General features: G+C 38.3%; 1 protein-coding gene across 4 annotated transcripts in view; it reads left to right on the top strand.

The window, feature by feature from the left end:
* DCP1A (decapping mRNA 1A) overlaps positions 1-25,921 on the top strand; it is a 60,524-nt gene that overhangs the window by 6,891 nt on the left and 27,712 nt on the right. For all 4 annotated transcript variants that reach the window (XM_087431182.1, XM_004419819.3, XM_087431180.1 and 1 more), the window contains exon 4: positions 22,025-22,091. In XM_087431182.1, the coding sequence (XP_087287308.1) occupies positions 22,025-22,091 (67 nt within the window). The remainder of the gene's footprint in view (positions 1-22,024; positions 22,092-25,921) is intronic.

Genomic DNA, 25,921 nt, shown 5'->3' with positions numbered 1-25,921 from the left:
AGGTATGAGTGCTGAGGACAGGAGACAGGCAGTTTGTTTGGCACTGACTGTGGGGATCTCAAAAGTGGGGATGGTGGTAGAGTAATTGTGCTGTAACTACTATCTGGGGAGATTGCTGTAGAAATGTTGCTTCTGACTTAAAAAGTAAAAATTACAGTGCTTGAATTTCACTTGACTAGGAGGTAACTGGTATTGGCGGAATGTCTTCAGTGTAAAATATAAAAAGCTGCTAGAAATTATGCATCTTTTTTTTGTTTTTGGTGAGGAAGATTAACCCTGAGCTAACATCTGTTGGCAATCCTCCTCCTTTTTTTTTTTTTTTTTTTTTTTGCTGAGGAAGATTGGCCCTAGGCTAACATCCGTGCCCATCTTCCTATACTTTTATATGTGGGACGCCTGCCACAGCATGGCTTGGTAAGCGGTGCATAGGTCTGCGCCTGGGATCTGAACCCACGAAGCCCGGGCTGCCAAAGCAGAGCAGGCTAACCCAACTGCTACGCCACTGGGCCGGCCCCAAATTATGCGTCTTTTAATTCCCTGAATAAGAAATGGCAAGGTCTATTTTGAAGCTAGAAGCCCCAAGTTATTCTCCCCTGGCTCACTTTTAAGTATCTAAGTGAAATAGAATCTCTCTCTTGACTTTTTGGTAAACTATATGTCCAGATAATTACCTCTCTAGAATTTGAATTTCTGTGGACATATTGGCAATGCTTTTTAACACCTGTAAGTTCAGAGGGATCTACTTAAACTAATGTTAACAGTAGAATTACTTCAGATGGCTGTTTTCTTTGTGCTGAACATTCTGTTAAAGGGAAAGTTCTGCAAAGGAACAGATCCAATTTTTTTTTTTTAAGGGAAATTGGCTTAATTCTGCTCTTTGCTACCTAGAGACTTAATCTAGCTATTGCTTTCAAGAAAAGTTTGATTATTAAAGTAGTCAGTAGGGAAAAATTATCAGAGGTCCGTGGACTTAATAACCATTAGCATAAGCCTGGAGTGGATCATATTGTATTTGTTTCACAAGTAAAGGTTCCTATGAAGTTGAAAGTGCAACATAACACAAATATAATTGAACTGTGATTAACCAAAATTTAGCTAATGAGAGCCTCAATATCTGGAAATATTTCTATAGTCGATGTGTGGAAGAAACGAAGGCAAGTTATAAGAAAACAAGCTACGTTAGGTTTTATTTTGTGAAAATCTAGCAGATAGCTCAAGTGTAACCTGGGGTCAGCATAAAAATGTCAATATTCTGTAACTTTAACTCCATTATAGTATCATAGATTAATTTGTTGTAACTATAAGACATGAAATCATCAGGAGTGTTTATTATGTTAATTAGAATATTCTTGAGCAGAAGTGTGCACTAATGCATTTTATTTTAGAATGATATTCAACAAGAAGTTGAAACAAAAATTTCCTTAGTTAAACAGAAAACTCACTTAACCAGGTCATTCCAGTCCCCAGTTAATTGAGGCACTGGATCATCTCCTAAGGGCCATACAGTTTCTGATATTGCTAATTAGAAATTCAAGAGCACATCAGCTTGTTTTCAGGCTAGAGAAAGGCCTGAAAAGGTCAAGTACAACACCGTGGGTATGTTAGAAACAGTCTAGAAGAGGAGCTTGGGGACACTATTTAAAGGAGTAGCTTTATCGGGGAGAAGTGACGAGACAGCATAAAGGGATTCTGGGAGTATTAAGATCTCTCTTGAGTGTGTGTTTTGTCTAGCTGATCTCAAAAGTGGAAGATAGTCTTGTCAGGTCAGCAAGCCATTGAGCTGTTTAGGGATTTGCTCTTTAAATAAAAAGTTAATTAGTGTCTGATCGTGTATACAGGTAATTATACCTAATTCTGTAGCTGTCCTCTTTTCTTGTGGGAAATATCACCAAGACACCTGACCCATTTTACTCGTCACACCTTCAGATCCAGCTTCTTTCGCTCAAATCAGTTTTTAGAGTTAATAGAAAATTGAACTGTAACTTTTTCTAGTTCTAAACTGTTGGTTTTGTTTTACTTTTTAGTTTTTCTTTATACAAAATACCCACCCCCACCTCCTCAAGAAAAAGGTAAAATCTTACAGAGAAAATGCTTATCAAGGGCTTAGTTTTGGTGATTCTCTTGAATCTTTCAGAAGCAGTCTATTTTTATAGTATACTCTGCAAAGCACCTTTTGGCAGCCACAAGACCCCAAAGGGGCTACGGTGAGGTTTGGGGAGACTGGAGATTCTGTAGTTATTAAGCAAAAGTGATGTTCCCAGCACCTTATTTTGATTCCTGATTTACAGATGAGGAAACGAGTACCAGAAAAATTAAGAAGCTCCTTAAGAGTCACAAAGGTTGTAAGTGACAGGGGCAGAAGTCAAATCTAGGTCTGTTGAGCTTCAAAGCCAGTGTTCTTTCTACTCCACTGCAACAATAAAATTACTTAGTTCAACAATCCACGTTCTAGAGCACTGCTATCCAAAGAACTCTGTGATGTTGGAAATGTTCTGTATCGGTACTGTCCTGTATAGCAGCCACCAACCACATGTGACTGTGGAGCACCTGAAACGTGGCTAGCGCAACCAAGGGAAAAATTTTTTCATTTTATTTAATTAATTAATTATTATAAATAATATAATTTAATATAAACTAAATTTATTATTTAATCAGTTTGCATTTAAATAGCCATATGATGCTATTGGCTACCGTGTTGGACAACGGAGGTCTAAAACATGCTCAAACACCCTTTTGTTGTGCCAAGCCTGATTTTAACAAGCATCTGGGAAGCTTTGGATTAGATTTTTGTCTCCCACTTAGTCATTCCTTTTTAAAATTTATAAATGATTTCTAGATACAAAGGCTGCAGAAGATATCCCTGAGGGTGGCTTTGCCATGGTAACACTCCTTTGGTTTGGAATTTAGTTTGCAGACAAGAATTCTATTCTAGGCTTGGCCATTCTACCAACTGTAACCTTGGATGAATCGCTTAAACCACTGATGTAACCTGCTTGTCTTAAAAGGGCATCATATATATGAAGCACATACAGATATAAATTATTACAGACTATGTCTCCATCCTGGACTCAGACCAAATGATCTCATCGATGAAAGAGTCATAAGGACTTTAGTATTATTCAGGTCCTCTTATAACCCAGGCCCGTAATGTGCTTCTTCCCATCCCTTCTGACTAGTACTGTGACAAACTGGGGACTCTGTTTATCTTTACAAATACTATTTTCAGATGTTGTAGGAGCCATGACTAGACAGCCTGAGGTATGATGAGTTGAAAATATACGTATGTTAAAAATGAGAAATCTTAGCGGGTACAAATTTTTTAAAACTCTGAACAGAAGCAGTTCTGATCAGTGGGTTATGGTGTTCATTTTTATCAGAATACTGGAATACATAGTACCCTCCTGGCTAAAACTTTGTGTTAATGTAATGATGTTTTAATCTGTGGACACTTCTCCCTAAAAAACATTGATGATAGTTTTAATTTCATCTGTGATTAGTTGAAAAAACATAGTTCTTTTGCTATGTAAACATATGCGTTACTACCAGTCTGCTCATCTTCTGTTTGCATTTGTAAACAGAATCCATTTTACTAACTGAATTATAAAACCATTCTTTGGCAACTCTGAACTTCTAGGAGTTCTGTGGCATAGGCACATCAAAGAAAGTATCCTTCAGTCCTGTCTAGCAATATCATGACAGCAAATCTTACTTCTACAAACGTTTAGAAATGCTATATGAAATATTAAATGCATAGCTTAGCCGGAAGGGGAGTAGGGGACATTTCAGTGGGCCAGCATCAAAGTAAAAACTGAAAGCTAAAGTGGAAAGCTTGTGACCTGACACTGCCTGCCAGCTGTTATGGCATTCTTGGGGATGGGGAGCTCTCCTTAATATAAGGACCCCATTATAATTACATGGGATCAGGAGACAAGACCTTGAGCCCGCATGAAGTAGAGAGTTGGAGCTGAGACCCACATTCCAGCATACAGCCAGGTCCCCTGATGAACTACATATTAATAAATCAGAAAGATATAGATCCACCAACCTAGGGAGATGACAGGTAAGCTTATGTCTCAATCTGGGCTGTGAGTTAGAGGGAGAATGTCTCCCCTGAAAATTGTAATTGTGAGCCTTCCCTCGTACAAATTTTTGGTTCAAGTGACACCATTCATTTGGTATAATTTATTACCTGGGCCAAAAAATTAACATAAAATTAATCCTCAGCTGGTGAGTACTCTAGGACAACACCTGGCAAAAGCAAATGGAAACCCTTCTGGAGGGACACATCCTTAACCCAGATTGCCCAGGAATCTCATTGATAAGCCTCATGGTCCAAAATTACTAAATATTACAAGGAAATAATTCACTGTCAATGAAAGATAGGATACAAAAACAGCGGGGTTAGCCAACCCTTCCCAAAAACTTTAGTTAATGAAATGATCAGATAGAGATTTAATGGATGTAAATATCAGGTGTAGATTATAAAATAAAATGACAGATTTGAAAAATTACCAAGTAGAACTTCCGGAAATTAAAATCTTAATTATTGAAATAAACTCTCTACCTGGACTCAACAGTTAACTTGTTACACCTGAAAAGAGGATTGGGGAACTGAAAAAGACATCTGAGGAAATTATCCAGAATGCATCCCAGAAAGGAGAAGAAATGGTAAATATGACAGAGAGGATACAATTGGAAAGTCTTAACATGACAGAGAAGAATTTCAGGTTGATAAAATAGATTTAGAAAGAGGCAATATTTGAAGAGATTATAACTGAAAATTTTCTAGAATCCATGAAAGACATAAATCTCAGATTTATGCAGTAGAATAAGGCCCCAAGCATAATAAATAGAGATAAATACACATCTGGACACATTATGGTAAAACATCAAAGGCAAAGAGAAGCAACCACAGTCTGCTTGAGATTGATTATTGACAAAAGAGCACCAGTTAGACTGACAGCATATTTAGTTGCAGCTACTGAGTTTGGAAGACAAAGGAATAATATTTTCAGAGTACTGAGGAAAAAACAATTAACCAACAATTCAGTAATTTAAAAAAACAAAGACATTTTTCAACAAAAACAGAGTTTGTCTCCACCAGACCTTGCTGTGAGCACTTCTAAATCAACGTTGTCCAGTATGGTATCCACTAGCCACATGTTTGAAATACACTTAGTGCAACTGAATTTTTAATTGTATTTAATTTTAATTAAAGCCTTAATTTATCTAATTAATTTAAATTCAACAGTGCAGTTCTAAAGGCTGTAGTTCAGAAGTAAGAAAATTGAGCACAGAAGTAAGAAATGAGATATAGGAAATAATAATGAGCAAAGAAAAGGAGGTAAATCAAAATAAGCGTTGACTATATAAAACAATAAAATGACTAGTTTGTGTAGAGGTATTGAAAAGGTGAAGAAAAATACGACACCAATAACATAAGATAAAAGCTCTTCAAACTTAAAGCATCCCAAGGCTGAGGTGAGGGTAGGTAAATTGATTAACTATAGACTTTTAAATCAAGTTATGTGTGTTCAAAAGATTCAGGGTAACCATTGCCAAACAAAAATAGGATGTCTTAACTTTTAAACCAGTACAAACCCAAGATGGGAAAAAAGTAGATAGAAACCATGGGAAATAGAAAGCCCAAAATAAAATGGCAGAACTAAATAAATCAGTAATTAGAACAAATGTTAAACGAACTAAACTTAACAGTTAAAAGACAGATTCTGAGATTGGATAAAGACACAAAAGTTGCCTATAATGCTGTTTTCAAAAAACTTAAAACTCAAAAACTTGGAAAGGTTGAAAATAAAGGGATAGAATGAGATAAATCGGGCAGCTATTAACCAAACAAGGCTGATGTAACCATGTTAATCATGTATGAGAGATTCTAAGGTAAAACACATCATCAGGGGTAAAAGTTACCATAAAATGATAAAAGGAGTAAATTACCTAGAAGATAAAACAATTCCAGTCTGGTATGTACCTAGTACATGTCAGAAATACATATCGAATTTTAAAAATCATAATTATAGTGGCAGATTTTAACAGGCCAACTCAGTTATTGACAGATAAAGCAGACAATTTAGTAAGGTTATGGGATATTTAAACTATGCAGTCAACTTTGATCTAATGGGCATATAAAAAACATTGCTTCCAGCAATTCGGGAATTTGCATTTTTTTCAAGTACATATTAGAATTTTATAAAGATTATCATAGGTAGGCCATCTATCCCAAGAAATTAGAGAGGAAAAAAGAGATACCTGAGTTAAATTGAAGGAAAATATAGATGAGTAGAAATTAATTGCAGAAAGTAGAAATTGCAATAGAACAAATACAATGAATCAACAAAACAAAAAACTCTCCCCTATAACCTGATTGATCCAACAACAGCAAAAAGAATGAGGAGAGGCGTAATAGGCAATATATTGCGACTAAAGGTAGAGAACACAAATTTCTTAAAAACAAGAAAACACTATGAAGAACTTTTTGTCTGTAAGTTTAAAACATAGATTATACTGTCAATTTCCTGGAGGAAACATAGTGTAACAGAACTTACTCAGGAATAAATAGATCTGAATGGATTCACAAACAATAAAATAATTGTTTATTGGTCAGTAGTTTAAAATTTCTCTATTCAGTAAATGGTACTAGAACAGTTAGTTCTGCATTTGAGACTGGCCTCTGAAAAAGCAGATATAGGATCTATACATTTCTGATCTTATCACAGGAAACTTATCTCCACAGACCACTCTTCTGCAGTGAGGAAATAATGCTTCTCTTATCCACCATTCCTTCAAGCTAGCGTTGGACGAGCACCTACTACAGGAAACATACCTCACTAAGTACGTTTCTTTTAGAAGGTGCTTTTCTCCAAGACCAGTGTCAGGGGGACTTTGATTACCACTTTCTCTGGGCAGCTTTTAGAGTGTAAGTAGTAACCCAGAATATGGTTTTTTATATATATGCTTACTTATGTCTTAATTATGAAATACCCCAAGAATATTCTCTAACGTAGGTTCTGAGCAATTTTTTTTAAAATCTAAAATTTGGTATGTGAATCAACAAAACAGTAAAAGCAAGCAAAACTGGTTTTTCTCCTTGTTACAGCTAGACAGTCTACAGTATAACCTGTTTAATTGAAAATATTAAGATAAAAGTTGTGGTACCATTAATCTCTGTAAAGTCGATTCTGGCATTTAATGATTTTCTTTTGCAAAAACTATTTCAATATTGTCTTTTACTTTGTTTTTAAAGTAACAAAACAGTGACTATGTAACTCAGGCGCACACCTTAATTCAGTGATATTTACTGAGTATCTGTCATTTGCCAAGCACTTTACCAAGTGCTATACCATTTCGGTTAAAATTATTGTGTACTTTTAAAGAATTTTATTTATTTTTTAGTCCTTAGGTTCTATTGTATTTTCTTAGAAAATTATAAGCAGTCATTAATTTCTTATATAATTATAAGCAGTCATTAAATTGTGTTAGAACTTTTAGTCAGAACTCTGCCTTTCTGGTAAGGGCCAAGATTCTTAATGAAATATGCTACTATATTAATCCCAGTGCCGTGCATATTTATTCCTAAAACAACCCTGTTACTGGTGAAAAGTAAGTAATGATTTAAGATCTGTGATTTGAGAATTATCAATTATAAATTAGAATGATTAGACTAGTAATAATGCAAATCTGACCCACCAGAGAGACTGAGGGTGTTCACATGTTTTTTCCTGGTTGTTTTTAGCAGCAATACTGATCCATTAATTAGAAGGAATATACAGTCTAGATTTTCTCTTTTCAGACCTAACTTGATTCTCTCCTTAGATCAGTGTGTGATGGTGGTTTTAGCCAAAAGAGAAGTGATTATTTTACTGTATGTGCGTGTTAGACTTGGCATCTTTTTGCTGAAAGATAATCATTTTAACAAGGACAACTTTTCATGTTTCCTCCACCAACTCCTTAAAGCGTGAATCTCCCACTAAAAGCCACCTTTCATATTTTAAAATGTTTTCTATAATCCAAAAGTACTTTTGGAAAAATAACTAAGTATATTGCTCTATAACCTGCTTAACAACAACAAAATAATCACCATAACAATAACAATTGAAAATAAAAATACTATTGCTATTTAATATTTTTAAGAACTTACCTCCAAAAGCCTGCGAGAAGTACCCCTTCGTTTCCACTTCACTTACAACTTTTCCTTTATATCGGGTATCAATCTCTTGATACAAAGCATTTTTAATTAAAATTAGATCACTAGAAAAAGCAGGGAGGTTCATTTCCATTGTGTTGAAAATGGCGCTGCCAAATGGAAAGTTTTAGTAGAAGAAATACTGTAGTGTGTGGTTTTTTTTTTTTTTTTTTTTGGTCTCTGTCCTTTCTCGGTTCAAGGGCAAGACTCAGAACGGTAGAGATGTTAGGTGGCTGTTGGCATTTGGCGCGAATCTTCAGACTTAAAGCACAGTGCAGAAAATTTCCTTGCAAGAGGAGTTTATAATTTGTCAAGTCAAAAAATGTGAGTTCTACCTCCAAACTGTAAGAGGAATTTATAAACAATTTTAAAAGTTCCACAGTTCATTCTTTGTGATTTTTGAATTCAGCACAGTGCTTCTTGTTTAGCCTGAAGAAAGGCAGTCAGTCTTCCACCATCAGCAGCAGCGCTGCCGTGGTTGGTATGATTCTGTAATCAGTGAAAGAGAAAGGATCTGTGGCAACTGCATTAGTCTGGCCTTCTGGACCAAGATAAGGAAAGAGCCTTGCTGTTGCCACGCTTGTAGACTGAAGAGGTAAAAACACCATGAAAACATAGAGCGACTTAGACTCCAAGGCTGAGCTGGTGTCACTGTTAGATCAGATGTTTCAAAAATCCATATTGCTTTCTATCTGTTGTAGGCTGCTGCTTAGTATTCTAGTAGAGCCTCTACCAGGTACCTTCTTGTTAACTTGGTGAGTCCATTAATATTTCAGAACTTCCTAAGCAGATTCTTTTCATTATGCCTCACTGATTACTGGCTTTTTTCCCCCATAGGTAGTGTTTGTCAGGTTAAAAAAAAGCAGTTTTTACCCTTTTTTTATTGTGGTGTTATCTTAATTATAAAGATTTTAATAGTTACCCACATGTGCACCATTTATCTCTTTTAGATAATTAATGTTTTCTCTTGTGAGAACTCACAAAGGAAAGCAACAATTACTTGTAGCTAAGTGGCAGAAATGTGTTCTTAATATGTAATATGTATGTGTATAGGCTTTCACTGTGCGTTTACATCGTGAAGTTGGTTGTGGAGGTAAAGATTGAAACAGAGTAACCACTAGTTCAAGAAGATTTGAAGTCACTCTGGAGTGGGCAGAATAAACCTCAAGACTGAGCCCTTGAGGTTCAGTACCCTGGAGTATCCAGGCAGATCAAGCTACTTACAGAGTCACTGCTCCCAGGCATGCTCAGCTTTTTCTTTTTATTAAAAGAAAAGCAGGGGTCAGCCCCGTGGCTTAGGGGTTAAGTGCACACGCTCTGCTACTGGTGGCCCGGGGTTCGGATCCCGGGCACACACCGCCACACCGCTTGTCCAGCCATGCTGAGGCAGCGTCCCGCATACAGCAACTAGAAGGATATGCAGCTATGACATACAACTATCTACTGGGGCTTTGGGGAGAAAAAGGGAAAAAAAGGAGAAGGATTGGCAATAGATGTTAGCTCAGGGCTGGTCTTCCTCACAAAAAAAAGGGAAGGCATAGGGTAAGCATTTGCTACCAACATTTAAAAATTAGGATATTTTACACACGCACACACACATATCTGGATTTCTACCTTTTCTTCTTATGACGAAATGGCATGCGTGGCCACGCAGCATCTGCGTTTCTGGAAGCGCTAATAGTCAGCCAGAGCTCTGGATAGGGCATGCGCACCACAGCCTCACCACAGCCTCACCGATCTCACCACACCCTGAGGTCTCTTATACCCCTGTGGGCGTTTGCTTTACAACCCTGGACTGGATGATCTCTTAGTAAATTGGTAGAAAACTATGTAGGAGAGAAGTTAGGGAGGGTGAGAACAGAACTTCTCCTTTTTCTTTTACTACTGTCTGACCTAACTATTTCTCAAAGCCCTAAGTGTAGATTTTTAGAAGCCTAGGAAATAGGAACTCAACTCCATGGAGGCCAAGGGCCATGCTTCCTACCCTTTATTGTCCCTTATGACACTAAAAAGTGACAATATTTGTGTGATACACTGGGGTGAGTAGACCACCAGTGGGGGTTGGATGGGTCCAACATTTTGGCACACCATAATCGCTTGCAGCACACACTTAGGGGAAGCTCTGCCTCAAGGAATGGCGAGTACTATGTGGCAATAAATCCTAACAGTAGAGGTAAAACCCTAGTGTGAGTCCCTGTTTTATTTGAGTTGCTCATCTTTTAAGAATAAAAAGTTTATAAATAGGAATGATCAGCTGTGATATTCTTGGGTTTATTTTGCTAATCCCCAAAACAGTTCAGTAGTCATTTCATATATCCGAATCCTGTACTGAGTTTGCAGTGTTAAAAAGGGATTGTGGAAGCAGTGTTCCTGGTAAATGTTTCACACTTGATTTAATTTAGAGAGGGTTGTCAAATTTTAAAATAATAAACCAAAGAGCTTGCAGAATAGCATTTTTAAATTTCCTGGCCTAAGTCTTTTAGCTAGTGTTCAATAAATAATTACAATTTAAATTTTAGAAAGTGGGTTCTTTCTCTACCATGTTAGTGTTCAGTGGTGTTTTGTTTTGATTTTTGGTTTTTGGTTTTTTCAGTAAGGAAGACCAGCCCTGAGCTAACGTCCCTTGCCAGTCTTCCTCTTTTTGGTGAGGAAGATTAGCCCTGAGCCAACATCCATGCCCATTTTCCTCTATTTTGTATGTGGAATGCTGTCACAGCATGGCTTGATGAGCGGTATGTAGGTCCACACCCAGGATTCAAACCTGAGAACCCCAGGCTGCTGAAGTGGAGCACGTGAACCTAACCACTATGCCACGGGCTGGGCTGTCAGTGGTTTTTGTTTTGTTTTGTTTTGTTTTGTTTTTTTTGCTGAGGAAGATTGGCCCTGGGCTAACATTCGTGCCCATCTTCCTCTACTTTATTTGTGATGCCGCCACAGCATGGCTTGATGAGTGGTACGTTGGTGCGCACCCAGGATCCAAACTTGTGAACCCTGGGCCACCGCAGGGGAGCGTGCACACTTAACCACTCCGCTACCGGGCCAGCCCCCTCAGTGGTATTTTAAGATATGTGTTCTTTTGGCCAAAGAGACTGAGCTGCTAAGGTAACTGAATCACGGTTACCAGCCTTACTTATAGATTCACACGGCATTTCCTCATCTGCCTGTTTGCCACCTACCACGGTCTCCTGTTGTAATCCCAGGTCAGTCAGTCTTTGGCTCCATACCCTTTTTCCTGTGTGTGTGAGTGTTCTACTGCCACCTCAGAGCCTTTTTCTTCTCTCCTTTCCCAACCTTTTGATGTGATGTGGAGCCATGAGGCTTATTCTTGTCTTAAAGGAAATGATCTGTCAAGACAGAGGCATTTGCTTTTTCACTTGCCAGGGCAGGCTTATGTTTGTATAATCTATTCCATTCTTACATTACTTTTATAATCCGAAGGGTCTTCCTTATGTCTAGAGTAAATGTTTTTCGCCATGTTCAAAGCCCGTTTTCTTGTTTTTGTTTCCTGGTGTAGGGGATCTTTGTCAGTATCATCTTTAGAAATTTCATAACTCTTAACACTATTGCCAAAAAGCTTTTATCAAACCCCCTTGTCTGCTTGGTACTATACTGAGAAAATCTCCAGCCTCCTCAAATCCTTTTAGAAAATAGGTCAGATCTAAATAATAAATGAATCAAAAAGACAACAGGTGCATGAGAGTGATTCCTAGCTCTGTTTTTGTGACATTTCACAGGATGTCTAGGAGTCTCAAGGGATTTTCCAAAGTCTCTGAATTAATTTGGATTTTCTTGATCTTGTGTGTGCTGTATATTACTCCAGATGAGAAGGAGAGTGAGGTATAACATCAAATCATAGTAGGCTGCTGGATATTCAAACAGGGCTCTCTAGGGAAATGGAAAACTCTTGCCCCTCAGCTTTTTAAAATTTCTCAATACAATACCTTTAATCTATGTCAGTCTTATTTTTTTTTGGTGAAAGATTGGCTCTGAGCTAACATCTGTTGCCAATCTTCCTTTTTTTGCTGAGGAAGGTTGGCCCTGAGCTAATATCCGTGCCCATCCTCCTCTATTTTTTTTGTATGTGGGACGCTGCCGTAGCGTGGCTTGATGAACGTTGCGTAGGTCTGCACCAAGGATCCGAACCTGCGAACCCGGAGCAGAGTGCACAAACTTAACCACTACACCACCAAGCCAGCCCCCAGTCTTATTCTTTATACTTTTATAAGAAAGGGACTGTCATTTGAAAAGCAAAGTAAACATTTAATTTTGGATATTCTTTTCTGCATTTTGATATTTTTCATGAAAGTACAACCTAAAGGTAATTAAATGTCCTGTCACACCCCCTAACTCTTCAGTGACTTGTCTGTGCAGCATGACTGGGGACAGCTGCTAACAGCCACGGTATATTGTGGATGTCCAATAATTAAATAGTTTGCCTTCATCTTGAGAAAAGCCACTTATAAAACAGGATGCCATCATTATTTGCCATAGCAAAATAATACTGTATTGCCAGATCCATGATTCCTCTGTGGTGTGGTTAATCAAGAAAAAATTATTTCAGGATATTTCAGCAAGCATGTTTTGGGCCTTATGTGTTAGAATGTAAGTTCTCTTGGGGGAAGAATACTTAGCTTTGGTTTGGAGACAAGGTCCTCCATGGTTTTAGCTGTCTGGCAGACTTGTCTGTCTTTCCTCACCAGTGACAGTGACAGGCTCAGCGGCAGCTCCCTGGGCCTTCTTGCCAGTTGCATGCACTGAGCATTTGATATGTTGGCAGACAGAGCTGATTCTTGGATGCGTGTCTGAACCTCTACAGGTCTGCTTTTGGCAGAATCGAGTGTGACTCTTATCCTTTACCCATTAAGCTATCATTATGGCTTCCTTATCTTTGTTTCTTCTGCAAACATGCCTTTGAAAGTGTTTGGCTCTTTTTTGGCAGTTTACTTGATAAGGTACAAGAGTGGAAGGCGTGTGTCTTATTTCTAAATTATAGAAATTATTATAAATTATAGAAATTATTCTAAATTATAGTGTAGTTCTTCAAAGGAAAAGGGGGGACTTAAGTGAAGATTTGTCACAATAAGTTTATAGCTCTGTTGGACTTATTTTGATTATCAATATGGAATTCTTTCCTAAGAGTTTGGTTTGCAGTCCTCTGTGAAAACATACTTAAATGCCTCTGTTTAGCACAAAAAAAAAATGTTGTGTGTTCCCCTCTGAGCCTGATATGTTACATTTCATAAACTTTTTCTCATCCTATAAGTTGTATGAGTATGTCTATTAGAGGAAAACTGGAATCTTTTATATTTGGACTCTTGTGTTTTGCATGTTCTTTAGCCAGGGTTGGAAGAGGCATATTTAGAGAAAGGTAGTTATGTGTAATTGCCATATATGGTGTCTTTTCAAACCCCAGTCTGATTTACTCTACATTGGAGCAATCTTTAGCTTCTAGGAACATAACTAAGACCCCGCAGTAGATAATGCCTAATGATTATCTCCTCTGCAACAAGGCTGCTTCTGTGCTCCTTCCATTGGCATGTGAAAGCTAAATTTAAACTATTGACTTGCATGATGTAAAATATTCCAGAGTTACTTGTTATTCATTGGATGTTGATTCTGTTTGAAGCATTGGTAGTGTTTTGAAGTTCTGTGAACAGAAGAGGGGCTGTGAAAATGGATTCCAAACACAAGAAACTATTCACAGCAGGCTAAGGCTCAGAAAACAAAAGCGAACCTAAGCTGCCTCATGGTAGTGCATGCAGTCTTCTGCAGGACACATGGCCAGCCGTGGGGTCTGACCGTTAAGGACAGTTTTAGTGTAATTGGAGGGTTTCCCTACTAGAGAATCCCCTTTGCAAACAGGGCAGGAAAAAAATCATGTTCATGATCTTTATTCATTAAAATCAAGTCATTCACTCACTCTCTGTATCAATAATGTTTTAATTCACTCTACAATGACAATAGAAAAATCCAACTAAACTTTTATTTCCATTGAAAAGGGAACTTTTAAAGTTAGAATTGGCCATGAAGTCTTTTTTATAGAGTATAATGACCTTAATTCAGGATGAAACAAGAAACTCGCCATGAAAATAGTCTTTATTGTACACTGAAAACTATAAATTAATGAAAGAAATTGAAGTAGACACGAATAAACGAAAAGATATTCCATGCTCATGGATTGGAAGAATTAATATTGTTAAAATGTCCATACTACCCAAAGCAATCTACAGATTCAGTGCAATCCCAATCAAAATTCCAATGGCATTTTTCACAGAAATAGTACAAACAATCCTAAAATTTGTATGGAACCACAAAAGATCCTGAATAGCCAAAGCAATCCTGAGAAAGAAGAACAAAGCTGGAGACATCACACTCCCTGATTTTAAACTGTATTACAAAGCTATAGTAATCACAACAGTATAGTATTGACATAAAAACAGACACAGATCAATGGAACAGATTAGAAAGCCCAAAAATAACCCCGTGCATATATGGTCAATTAATTTACAACAAAGGAGCCAAGATATACAATGGGGAAAGAGCAGTCTCTTCAATAAATGGCGTTAGGAAAACTCTGGACAGCCACATGCAAAAGAATGAAATTGGATGACTATCTTACACCATACACAAAAATTAATTCAAAATGAATTAAAGACCTGAGTGTATGACCTGAAACCATAAAACTCCAGAGGAACACATAGACAGTAAGCTCCTTGACATCGGTTTTGGCCACAATTTTTTGGATTTGACACCAAAAGCAAAAATAAACGTGGGATTACATCAACCTAAAAATTTTCTGCATGATAAGGGAAACCATCAACAAAATGAAAACGCAACCTACCGAATGGGAGAAAATGTTAGCAAATCATTTATCTGATAAGGGGTTAATATCCAAAATATATATTAAAAAACTCATACAACTCAATAGCAAAAGAATAGTCTGATTAAGAAATGGGCAGAGGCTCTGAATAGACAGACGTTTTTCCAAAGAAGGCATATGGGTGGCCAGCAGATACATGTAAAGATGCTCAACATCACTAATCATCAGGGAAATGCAACTCAAAACCACGGTGAGATATTACCTTGTACCTGTTAGAATGGCTGTTATCAAAAGACAAGAAATAAGCGTCGGCGAGGATGTGGAGAAAAGGGAACCCTCGTGCACTTGTTGAGAGGGTTGGGTGGGAATGTAAATTCATGTAGCCACTATGGAAAACAGTATGGAGGTTTCTCAAAAAATTAAAAGTAGAACTACCGTATGTTCCAGCAGTTCCACTTATGGGTATTTATCTGAAGAAAACAAAAATGCTAATTGGAAGAGATATATGTACCCGCAAGTTCATTGCAGCATTATTTACGATAGCCAAGACATAGAAACAACCTAAATGTCCGTCGATAGATGAATGGATAAAGGAAATGTAGTGTGCGTGTGTGTGTGTTTATAAAATTCGTATTCAATGGAGTCTTACTCAGCCATAAAAAGGAACGAAATCTTGCTGTTTGTGACAACACGGATAGACCTTGAGCACATTGTGCTAAGTGAAATAAAAAGATAAATACCTCATGATCTCACTTATATATGAAACCTTAAAAAATAAAACAAAAGCCGAGCTCATGGATATAGAGAACAGATCCATGGTTGCCTGAGGGGGGGGAGTGGTGGAGTGGACAAAATAGGTGAAAGGGGTCAAAAGATACAAATTTCCAGTTATAAAATGAATAAGTCACAGGGATATAATGTGCAGTGTGGTGACAGTAGTTAATACTGTATTGCATATTTGAAAGTAGCTAAGAGAGTGAATCTTAAAAGTTCTCATCACAAGAAAAAATTTTTTTGTAACTATGTATGGTGACAGATAACTGGGCTTATTGTGTGATCGTTTTGCAATATATGCAAATATCAAATCATTACGTTATACGTGAAACTAATATAATGTTATGTGAATTACACCTCAGTTTAAAAAAGCTTTTAGTAACAATGGCTTTCTAAATTAATGTATGTTGATAGTATCAGTATAATGTATATTGATTAATATATATTAATGTATATTGAGTTTAAATAATAGTTATAAAAAAGAGATTTTTAATTTATTTAGTTTCTTGTGCTAACATTTATATTTCCTATATTCTATCATCCTTTTACTGTATAATTTTTCTTTTTCTTTTTTTTTTTTTTTGTTGTGAGGAAGATCAGCCCTGAGCTAACATCCATGCTAATCCTCCTCTTTTTGCTGAGGAGGACCAGCTCTGAGCTAACATCCATTGCCAATCCTCCTCCTTTTTTTCCCCAAAGCTCCAGTAGATAATTGTATGTCATAGTTGCATATCCTTCTAGTTGCTGTATGGGGGACGTGGCCTCAGCATGGCCGGAGAAGCGGTGCGTTAGTACGCGCCTGGGATCCGAACCCGGGCCGCCAGTAGTGGAGCATGCGCACTTAACTGCTAAGCCACGGGGCCGGCCCCTACTGTATAATTTTTAACTTAATTATGTATGCTGCTTTTGTTTGTTGCTTTAGTCTTCAAGCATAATTGAAGCTCATTAACTTTTTGTTTCTATAAAAAAATTTTGTTGGGGCCGGCCCAGTGGCGCAAGCGGTTTAGTGCGCGCGCTCCGGTGTCGCAGCCCAGGGTTCGCCAGTTCAGATCCCGGGCATGCACCGACGCACCGCTTGTCAAGCCATGCTGTGGCGCTCTCCCATGTAAAGTGGAGGAAGATGGCCAGGGATATTAGCCCAGGGCCAGTCTTCCTCAGCAGAAAGAGGAGGATTGGCAGATGTTAGCTCAGGGCCAATCTTCCTCACACACACAAAAAAATTTTTGTTATTTCAACTAATGAGGCAGTGACTGTGTAGTGGCAAGACAGTAGGCCTAGTAATGAGAAGATCTGAGTTCTAGTTCTAGTTCTAAGACTATTTTTCTCTGGTTTATTAGTAAGTCACTTAGTCTTTCTGTGAGCTTCCATCCATAAAAGTGCATAATGAGACTTCTGCTCCAAACAAAATGGCATAGACTTGTCTCTCCTTGCTTCTCCCTGTTATGTACAACTATAAAAATACCCAGAAATAACACAAGAGACAATCAGGAGAATTCTGAAAGGTAGAAAGAGGAAGACAGTCTGGTGTGAGACCCAGAACTGGCAGGACAACACAGCAGCAGCATAAGGGGACCCAGGCTTGGTGTTTCTTGACCTCCAAGCTAGCAACAGAAGGTGGCCCAGGTAGGCTTATTCCTCTCCTTGATTGAGTGGGAGCCCTGCCAACAGTACCAGGTGAGCCCAGCAAAACTGGCAGGAAGGATTGGAAGCCCTACTGACAATAAGTCGCCACCAGGGGAGTGCTTTCCCACCCCTCCGTGGTGGGGAGGATTCCCATCACAACCAGCCTGGGCTGGGGAGCAGTCTTCATCTGTGAAGTTTAGAGGCTTCCGTCCGTACCAGAGGCACACCAGATGGCCTAGCCATGGCAACTCCTCCCACCCCTTCAAGCAGCGCTGGATGAGACCCTACTAAATTCCCACCTCAAGAAATTAGATAAAGAAGAGCAGAATAAACTCAAAGCATACAGAAGTAAGGAATCAAGATGAGAGCAGAAATCAATAACATTGAAAATAGAGAAAAATCAATGAAACAAAAAGCTGGTTCTTTGAAAAAAGTCAATAAAATTGATACATCTTTAGCAAGACTAACAAAACAAAAAAGACTAAAAAAAAAGAAGACACAAATTAGCAGCATCAGTAATGAAATAGTGGATATCACTACAGATTCTTCAGACTTTAAACGAGTAATAAGAGAATGCCGTGAACAACTTTACATTCATAAACTTGACAACTTAGAAGAAATGGGCCAATTCCTTGAAAACCACAAACTACAAAAGTCAGCCAAGATAAAATGATAACATGAATAGTTATATAGCCATTAAAGAAATTGAATTCATAATTTAAAAGCTCCCAAAAAAGAAATCTACAGGCCCAGATGGTTTTACTGGGGAATTCAAAGAGGAATTAACATTAATTTTATGGTTTCTTCCAGAAAACAGAAAAGGAGGCAACACTTCTCAGCTGATTTTATAAGGCCATTATTACCCTGATAGCCAAACAAGGCAAAGACAGTACAAACAAAGAAAAATACAAACCAGTATCTCTCATGAATTTAGATGAAAAAAATCTTCAACCCAATATTAGCAAATTCCACAATATGTAGAAAAGAAATATAAATGATGCCCAAATGGGCTTAATCCAGTTCTGCAAAGCTAGTTCAATATTGAGAGTCAGTCTGTAATCCACCATATCAACAAGCTAAAGAAGAAATAGCAGAACTATCATGTGATCATATTTTGTGGGTTTTGACACACACAAAAAATAAATCAGATGTCCATTCATGATAAAAACTCCCAAGTTAGGAGTAGAAGTGAACTATCTCTTGATAAAGAGCATCTACAACAAACTTACAGCTAACATCATATTTATAGTGAAAGGTTGAATGTTTTCCCTCTAAGATCCCAGCCAGCAAAGCTTTTTGTAGGCATAGACAAACTTACTCTGCAATTTATATGGAAAGGTACAGGCCCTAGAAGCTAATAAAACAATCTTGAAAAAGAAGCATAAAGTGGGAGGAATTATTCTACCCAGCATGAAGGCCTACTGTATAGCTGCAATAATCAAAATAGTGTGGTATTGTTGGAGGGATAAACACGTAAATAAATAGGACAGAACAAAGAATCCAGAAATAGACCCACACAAATATGCCCAGCTGTTATTTGACAAAGGTATAAAAGATTCCTCAATAGAAGAGCATTATTTTCAACAAATAATGCTAGAGCAATTGGACCCCCCAAAAAAATGAACCTCAACCTAAACCTTTTTATATAAAAATTTACTCAAAATGAATCACCAACTTAAATGTAAAACTATAAACCTTTTAAGAAGAAACATAGGAGAAAAATTTGAAACTCAGGATCAGCGAAGAGTTCTTAGACTTGACAACAAAAGCATGATCTGCACAAGGAAAAACTGGTAAATTAGACCTTGTCAAAATTAAAAACTTTTGCTCTGGAAGGACCTTATTAAGAGGATGGAAAAAACAAGCTACAAAGAGGGAGAAAATACTTTCAAACCCCATATTCGAAAGAGGGCTGGTATCTTGAATATATGAAAAACTCTCAAAACTCAACAGTAAAATAAACAATTCAATTAGAAGGGGTGAAGAGTGGCCGCTACACCGGCCCCGTGGTGTAGCAGTTGAATGCGCGCGCTCCACTGCTGGCGGCCTGGGTTCGGATCCCGGGCGCGCACCGATGCACCACTTGGCAAGCCATGCAGTGGCGTAGTCCCACATAAAGTGGAGGAAGATCGGCATGGATGTTAGCCCAGGGCCAGTCTTCCTCAGCAAAAAAAGAGGAGGAGTGGCAGATGTTAGCTCAGGGCTGATCTTCCTCACAAAAAAAAACGGGGAGGCAAAGACATGAACAGATAATTGACTAAAGAGGATATACAGATAACGAAGAAGCACACGAAGAGATGTTCAACATCATTAGCTATTAGGGAAATGTAAGTTAAAACCACAATGAGATACCACTATACACCTATTAGAATGGGTAAAGTTAAAACAGAAGAACAAATGTTGGCAAGCATGCAGAGAAACTGGATTGCTCATCCATTGCTGGTAGGAATATAAAATAGTGCGACCACTCTGGAAAACAGTTTAACAGTTTCTTATTAAACTAAATATTCAACTACTGTGACTCAGTAACTGTATTTTTGGGCATTTAACCCAGAGACATGAAAACTTATGTTCACACGAAAACCTGTACATGAACATTTCTAGCAGCTTTATGCATAATAGCCAAAAACTGGAGACACTCCAGATGTCCTTCAACAGATAAATGGTTAAACAAACTGGTACCTCCATACCATGAAATACCACTCAGCAAAAGAAGAGAACGAACTCTTGATGCAGGTAACGACTTGGATGAATATCCAGAGAATTATGTTTAGTCAGTAAAGTCGATCTCAAAAAGTTGCATGCTATATGATTCCATTTATATAACATTCTTGAAATCACATTATAGAAATGGAGAACAGATTAATGCGTTTGCCAGGAGTCAGACACAGGGGAGGGGGGACCAAGGGAGAAGGGTGTGGCTGTAAAAGGGCACCAGGGATCCTTGTGGCCATGGAAATGTTCTATATCTTGATTGTATCAATGTCAGTAGCCTGGCTGTGGTATTATATTATAGTTTTACAAAATGTTACCATTGGAGGAAACAAAGGGCACACAGGATCTCTGTTTATTTTTTACATTGCATGTGAAGCTACAGTTATTTCAAAATTAAAAGTTTAATTTTAAAAAAAGCGTAATGGGGGGCTGGCCCCGTGGTGTAGTGGTTAAGTGCGCGCTCCGCTGCTGGCAGCCTGGGTTCGGATCCCGGGCATGCACCAGTACACCGCTTGTCAGGCCATGCTGTGGCGGCATCCCATATAAAGTAGAGGAAGATGGGCACAGATGTTAGCCCAGGGCCAGTCTTCCTCAGCAAAAAGAGGAGGATTGGCATGGATGTTAGCTCAGGGCTGATCTTCCTCACAAAAAAAAATAATAATAATAAAAAAAAAGCGTAACGATACCTGCCCTTTCTGTACCCAAGAGTCTTTGTAAGTATGAAAGGAGGTGCAGCCTGGAATGAGCTGTGAGTGTCACGGTGGGCGCACGTGGTAGCAATGAGCCATACCTATCCATATGTTTGTTTTGACTAATATATTCAGTATTCCTACTCTACCTTATTCAAAAAGTATTTACAGTAGTTTTTATATATTGTTATCTTTAATAATAAAGTTCTTTATCTGTTCACCAAATATTTTGTGAGGGCTGTCTTAGTGCTGATCACCATACTGGGAATAAAGAAAAAGGGAAAAGAAGTATGATAGACTGAGTTCAGCCCCAGAATTTCCATTCCACGTGTAAATGGCGTTGATCATAGGGTGGATCTGGAGCTGGTATTTGTTTTTAAAGCTTTGTTTTTACTGTAATGTAATATTAATTCTTAATTTTAAGTTTCAGGAGATTCATAAAAGTTCTAATGTTTGGTTAGCTAGTGAACTTGGTTTTCAGTAATCAAGACGCTTTTTTTCCACATTTCACTATCAATTTGGAATGCATCTTACAATCAATGTTGATTCTTAGTTTAATTGGCAGCATTTTTTTTCTTGATAACATAAAAAAAATGGTGCATCTTACACTTAGTGGCATCTTAGGCTCAATGAGATCTGGTAATGTAATGTCTAAAACCAGCTGTTTTGCGATTTTCATCTGAATATTTTACCTGTCCTAATTTTATTAATAATTTTATTAAGCAGTTTTGGGGAGAGACTTTTTTTTTCCTTTCGGAGAACTGTTAACAATTTGAGGGTCTGGGCCGGCCCCGTGGCTTAGCAGTTAAGTGTGCGCACTCCGCTACTGGCGGCCCGGGTTCGGATCCTGGGTGCGCACCGACACACCGCTTCTCCGGCCATGCTGAGGCCGCCTCCCACATACAGCAACTAGAAGGATGTGCAACTACGACATAGAACTATCTACTGGGGCTTTGGGGAAAAAAAGGAGGAGGATTGGCAATAGATGTTAGCTCAGAGCTGGTCTTCCTCAGCAAAAAGAGGAGGATTAGCATGGATGTTAGCTCAGGGCTGATCTTCCTCACCAAAAAAAAAAAAAAAAAAAAACAATTTGAGGGTCTGATGGTAAATTCTGTGACATTCCTTGGTAATAGTTTATTACATATACCCAAATGTTGAAACCTCATTTCTCCTCATCTTTTTTTTTTTTCTTTGCTTTTCAAGTGTCAATATACAGTATCTGGTTTTATGACAAGAATGACTGTCACCGCATAGCCAAACTCATGGCCGAGTAAGTATTTATATTGCTCCATAGATTTAATTAATGATATATGAGAGATGAAAAAATGACTTTTCTCCTTCTCTTTGTTACTAGAGTCTGCTAACTCATGTATTTCCCCCCTAATTTCCTGTTTATTGTCCAAAATTTGGAAAAGGCAGAAAAGCTTAAAGAAATCTAAAATTATCTATAATCCTACTACTCCCAGTGTTAGCATTTTAGTCTCTTTCCTTTCAATCTTTTTCTTTATGTGTGCATTGGGTTGATGTGTATGATTGTTTCTCACAAAAATAGGATCATACTGCACACCCTACTTTTCATGTCATCCGCATTTTTCCAGGGTGTTAATAGTCCTCTACAGTATTTCTAATGACTGCATTGTGTCCAGTCCAGCAGACAGATCATAATTTAACCAGAATCTTACTGTCAAACATTGGTTAGGGCCATCAGACTGCCTGCCTCCAGATGATATCGTCTACGTCCAGTGCACAGCCTAACCACCATATGCAGTGGGTCTGATTTAGGTTCTCTCCAGATTTCCCCTGTGACAAGTAGTACCATGTCCAGTAGCTGATAGAGAACTCCCCCGCACGTCCATGTTTACTTCCTTCAAGTGAGCTTATTTTTGACACCAATTCTACGTATAGTAGTCACCAATCCACTAAGGGATTGTGTTCTGGGAGATTTTTTTGTAAGTCATAGTCTTGGAATTTGGAAAGTAATTTTCATTGAATTAATGTTCTAAAGGGTGGATCATTGTCCTTTCTCAAGCTAGCCCACAGAAGCCACCCCTCATGTGGCTTATCTGTATTGCTGGTACTGCCAGTCTGGATTCTGGGTGCCCAAGACGCTATGGTGCTAGAGGGGCCTGAGGTGCTATACAGAGCTCTGGGCAAAAGCCTACAGTTAGCAGTGTATTCTGGTGCACTTAGGTTTCCTTTTCAATTTTTGCTTGAATCTCCTCAGAAGTGTGGACCTCTCTTCCCTCTCTGTCAAATCAGAATTCCCTTTGCTCTCCTATAAAGTTTTATCTACATGTTTGGAAGAAAACAATCTTAATTTTTTTTTACAGTCTAATTTTAAGCTAATTCTTGTAAAAGTGTAAATAAATCATTAATCCCCAAACCTCAGTTCCAGGTATATTTGCATTTTGAAAGAAGTGCACGTGGCTAAGGCCAGGTTTTAATCCAGGACTGCTGACTCGTCCTGACTGGGACTGGGTGTTTATCAGCCTCCTCCTTTATTTGCTCTGGCTGTGAGCTCGCAGGGCAGGCCATGTTGATTACTGTAGGCACCCCTGAGGACATTGTTCCATATGAACTTGTGTCATTCATATTTGAAAAAATGTTGGCTCTCTGGAACCACACTTTCTTTTTAGAATACCTTTTCTCTAAAAAAAGATAAAAACTACTTGTTTCAAGGCCAATTATTTGATGACTACTTTTTATATAGTTTTGAAAGTGACAGCAAAGGCAGCTTACTTCTGATTACTTAGAAGATGCAGATTTGTTGATTCTTGGTTATCCTGAAATCCGGAATATTTTTCTTAAGTGTCTAAGGTTTGAAATGTATTCATATATAGACTTCCTACTGCATACCAAGAGCTTTTGGGCCCCAGTTGAGAGAACCGGGTTCTTTTAGCTCTGACAGCTCTTCACAGAAACTATTTTGAGCTTTTTTTCTCTATCAGGCCAAGTGGTACCCCTAATGCAAGACTTCAGATGGTGTAAATGAAGCAGAGTACTGAAGGCCTACCTGAAGATATTGTATTGAATCCAAAAATAGGATGAGGAAGTAGAAACAGGAAGCAGAGAGGGAAAAGAAAAGCATTCAGGGTTCTTTCACTAGAAATGCCCAAAAGAGGGACATTTGCTTCAGCTTTCAGCTTGTTTTACTAGAAGCAAGGGAAGTACTGAAAGTAATTAAGGGAATGCCCTCGTGAAACAGTCGATAGTGATTTTTCAAGTGTCTGCCCTATTTATGGCTGAAGAGAATACCTTATATGTTAACATTAACTTTGTGATAAATGGCATTCCAGTCACCAAAGATAAAAAAGACTATCTTTCTTTGCTCTAATTTTGCCTGCGTACAGCCTCTGTTTGCTACATATTTTAGAATATCACTTCTGTTAACCAGAAATACAGGTAAAATTCTTTTAGGTGTATTGTGTGTCTAAATAAATGTGCCTGTCAGTGCCCATTCTGTTAAATTTAGTTCTTCCCATCATTGTTTTAACAGCTGTATTATAATAAAAATTCTCCGAGTAAAAAACTGATTTATTCCAAAAGATATTTATAAAAACTGAGAAGCTATGTAGGAGACCAAGCAACCTTCTAGACCTGTATTGTCTAAATTTGGAAATTCTCTTTGGTCAGTGGCAAAGTTGAAAATCCACTAAACCTGGAAAATGTTGACTCTCCTAAAGAGGAAGTGTAGTCTGCCAGAAACTATTTTTCACAATAAAAACTTGTTTGATTGCTACATAGAGTATAAAATTTGGAGAACTAATGGAAATGAGCTTTATTCCTGATAGTCTTCGGGGTATATTTGGGGGTTTGAGAGGAAGGGAGAGAGCCAAGGTACTCTTCACAGAGTTTGAATTGGAAGAGGCCTTAGAATCTAAGCCTCACTCATATGAGGGTCCCTTTTCACCACTCGATAGCTTCTGCTTTCAGTATTGGTGAGCTTTGTGAGGTGCCCTGTTCCATGGGTGAACAGTAGTGATGATTAGAAATTTTCTTCCTTTGAACCAAAATCACAAATCCAGTCTAGGTCAGGAGAGAGGTGAATACCAGCATGGGCAAGCCAGGCATCATGGCGGGAGGTAGGAAGAAACAGGCTGTGTGACCAGAGTCTTTGATGATGGTGGATTCAGGCCAGTGCAGCCTATAACTGTGTATTAAATAATGTCATTTTAGGGGCCGGCCCAGTGGCATAGTGGTTAAGTTTGTGCGCTCCGCTTCGGCAGCCCGGGGTTCACAGGTTCAGATCCCAGGCACGGACCAACACACCACTTACCAATCCATGCTGTGGCGGCGTCCCATGTAAAGTAAAGGAAGATGGGCACAGATGTTAGCTCAGGGCTAATCTTCCTCACCAAAAAAAAAAAAAAAAAAAGTCATTTTAAATAGTATTCCGTTTTTTCTGATGATTAAAGGAGTGCCTGTTAATTATGGAAAATGGAGAAAAGTACAAAAAAGAAAGTGAAATTGCTTGTAATCCACTATCAAGAAATAACCAATGTATATCTCTCCAGTCTTTTTTTCATTTGCAACAGGCCTCACAGTTGTGACAGAACAGTATTTCTTTCCCAAGAGTTGATTACCAGTATAGGTAGAAAAGAAACAATATTTATTCTAATTGGTCGATTCCTCATATCACATACTAGTCTTCTTTCAGTCTACCATAAATTCATGAGTCTGTGTTCCTTTTAGAAATAATAATCCTATTAAGAGCTATGAAAATCTAGAAAGAGAAATGACACCATTACCTTAAAGCAGCATTTTCCAAACAGGAATCCTGCCTCAGGAGAAGATCCTGTGTTCAAATAAATTTGGGAAAATCTATAAGCCCACCCTTCTTGGAGAATCATAATACATTTTATCATGTTAAAAACTCAGAATGAGGGGTGGGCCCAGTGGTGTAGGGGTTAAATTCGGTGCATCCAGCTTCGTTTGGCCCAGGTTCGCAGGTTGGGATCCCAAGCGTGGACCTACACCACTCAGCCACACTGTGGTGGCGACCCACACATAAAATAGAGGAGGATTGGCACAGATGTTAGCTCAGGGCTAATCTTTCTCAAGTGAAAAACGAGGAAGATTGGCAACAGGTGTTAGCTCAGG

This window comes from Ceratotherium simum, chromosome 5, assembly GCF_057802395.1.
Source record: "Ceratotherium simum simum isolate JZ-2026a chromosome 5, ASM5780239v1, whole genome shotgun sequence".
Taxonomy (NCBI): Eukaryota; Metazoa; Chordata; class Mammalia; order Perissodactyla; family Rhinocerotidae; genus Ceratotherium; species Ceratotherium simum.
The sequence above is the reverse complement of the archived record's forward strand: the minus strand, read 5'-3'. Positions and strand labels throughout refer to the sequence as shown.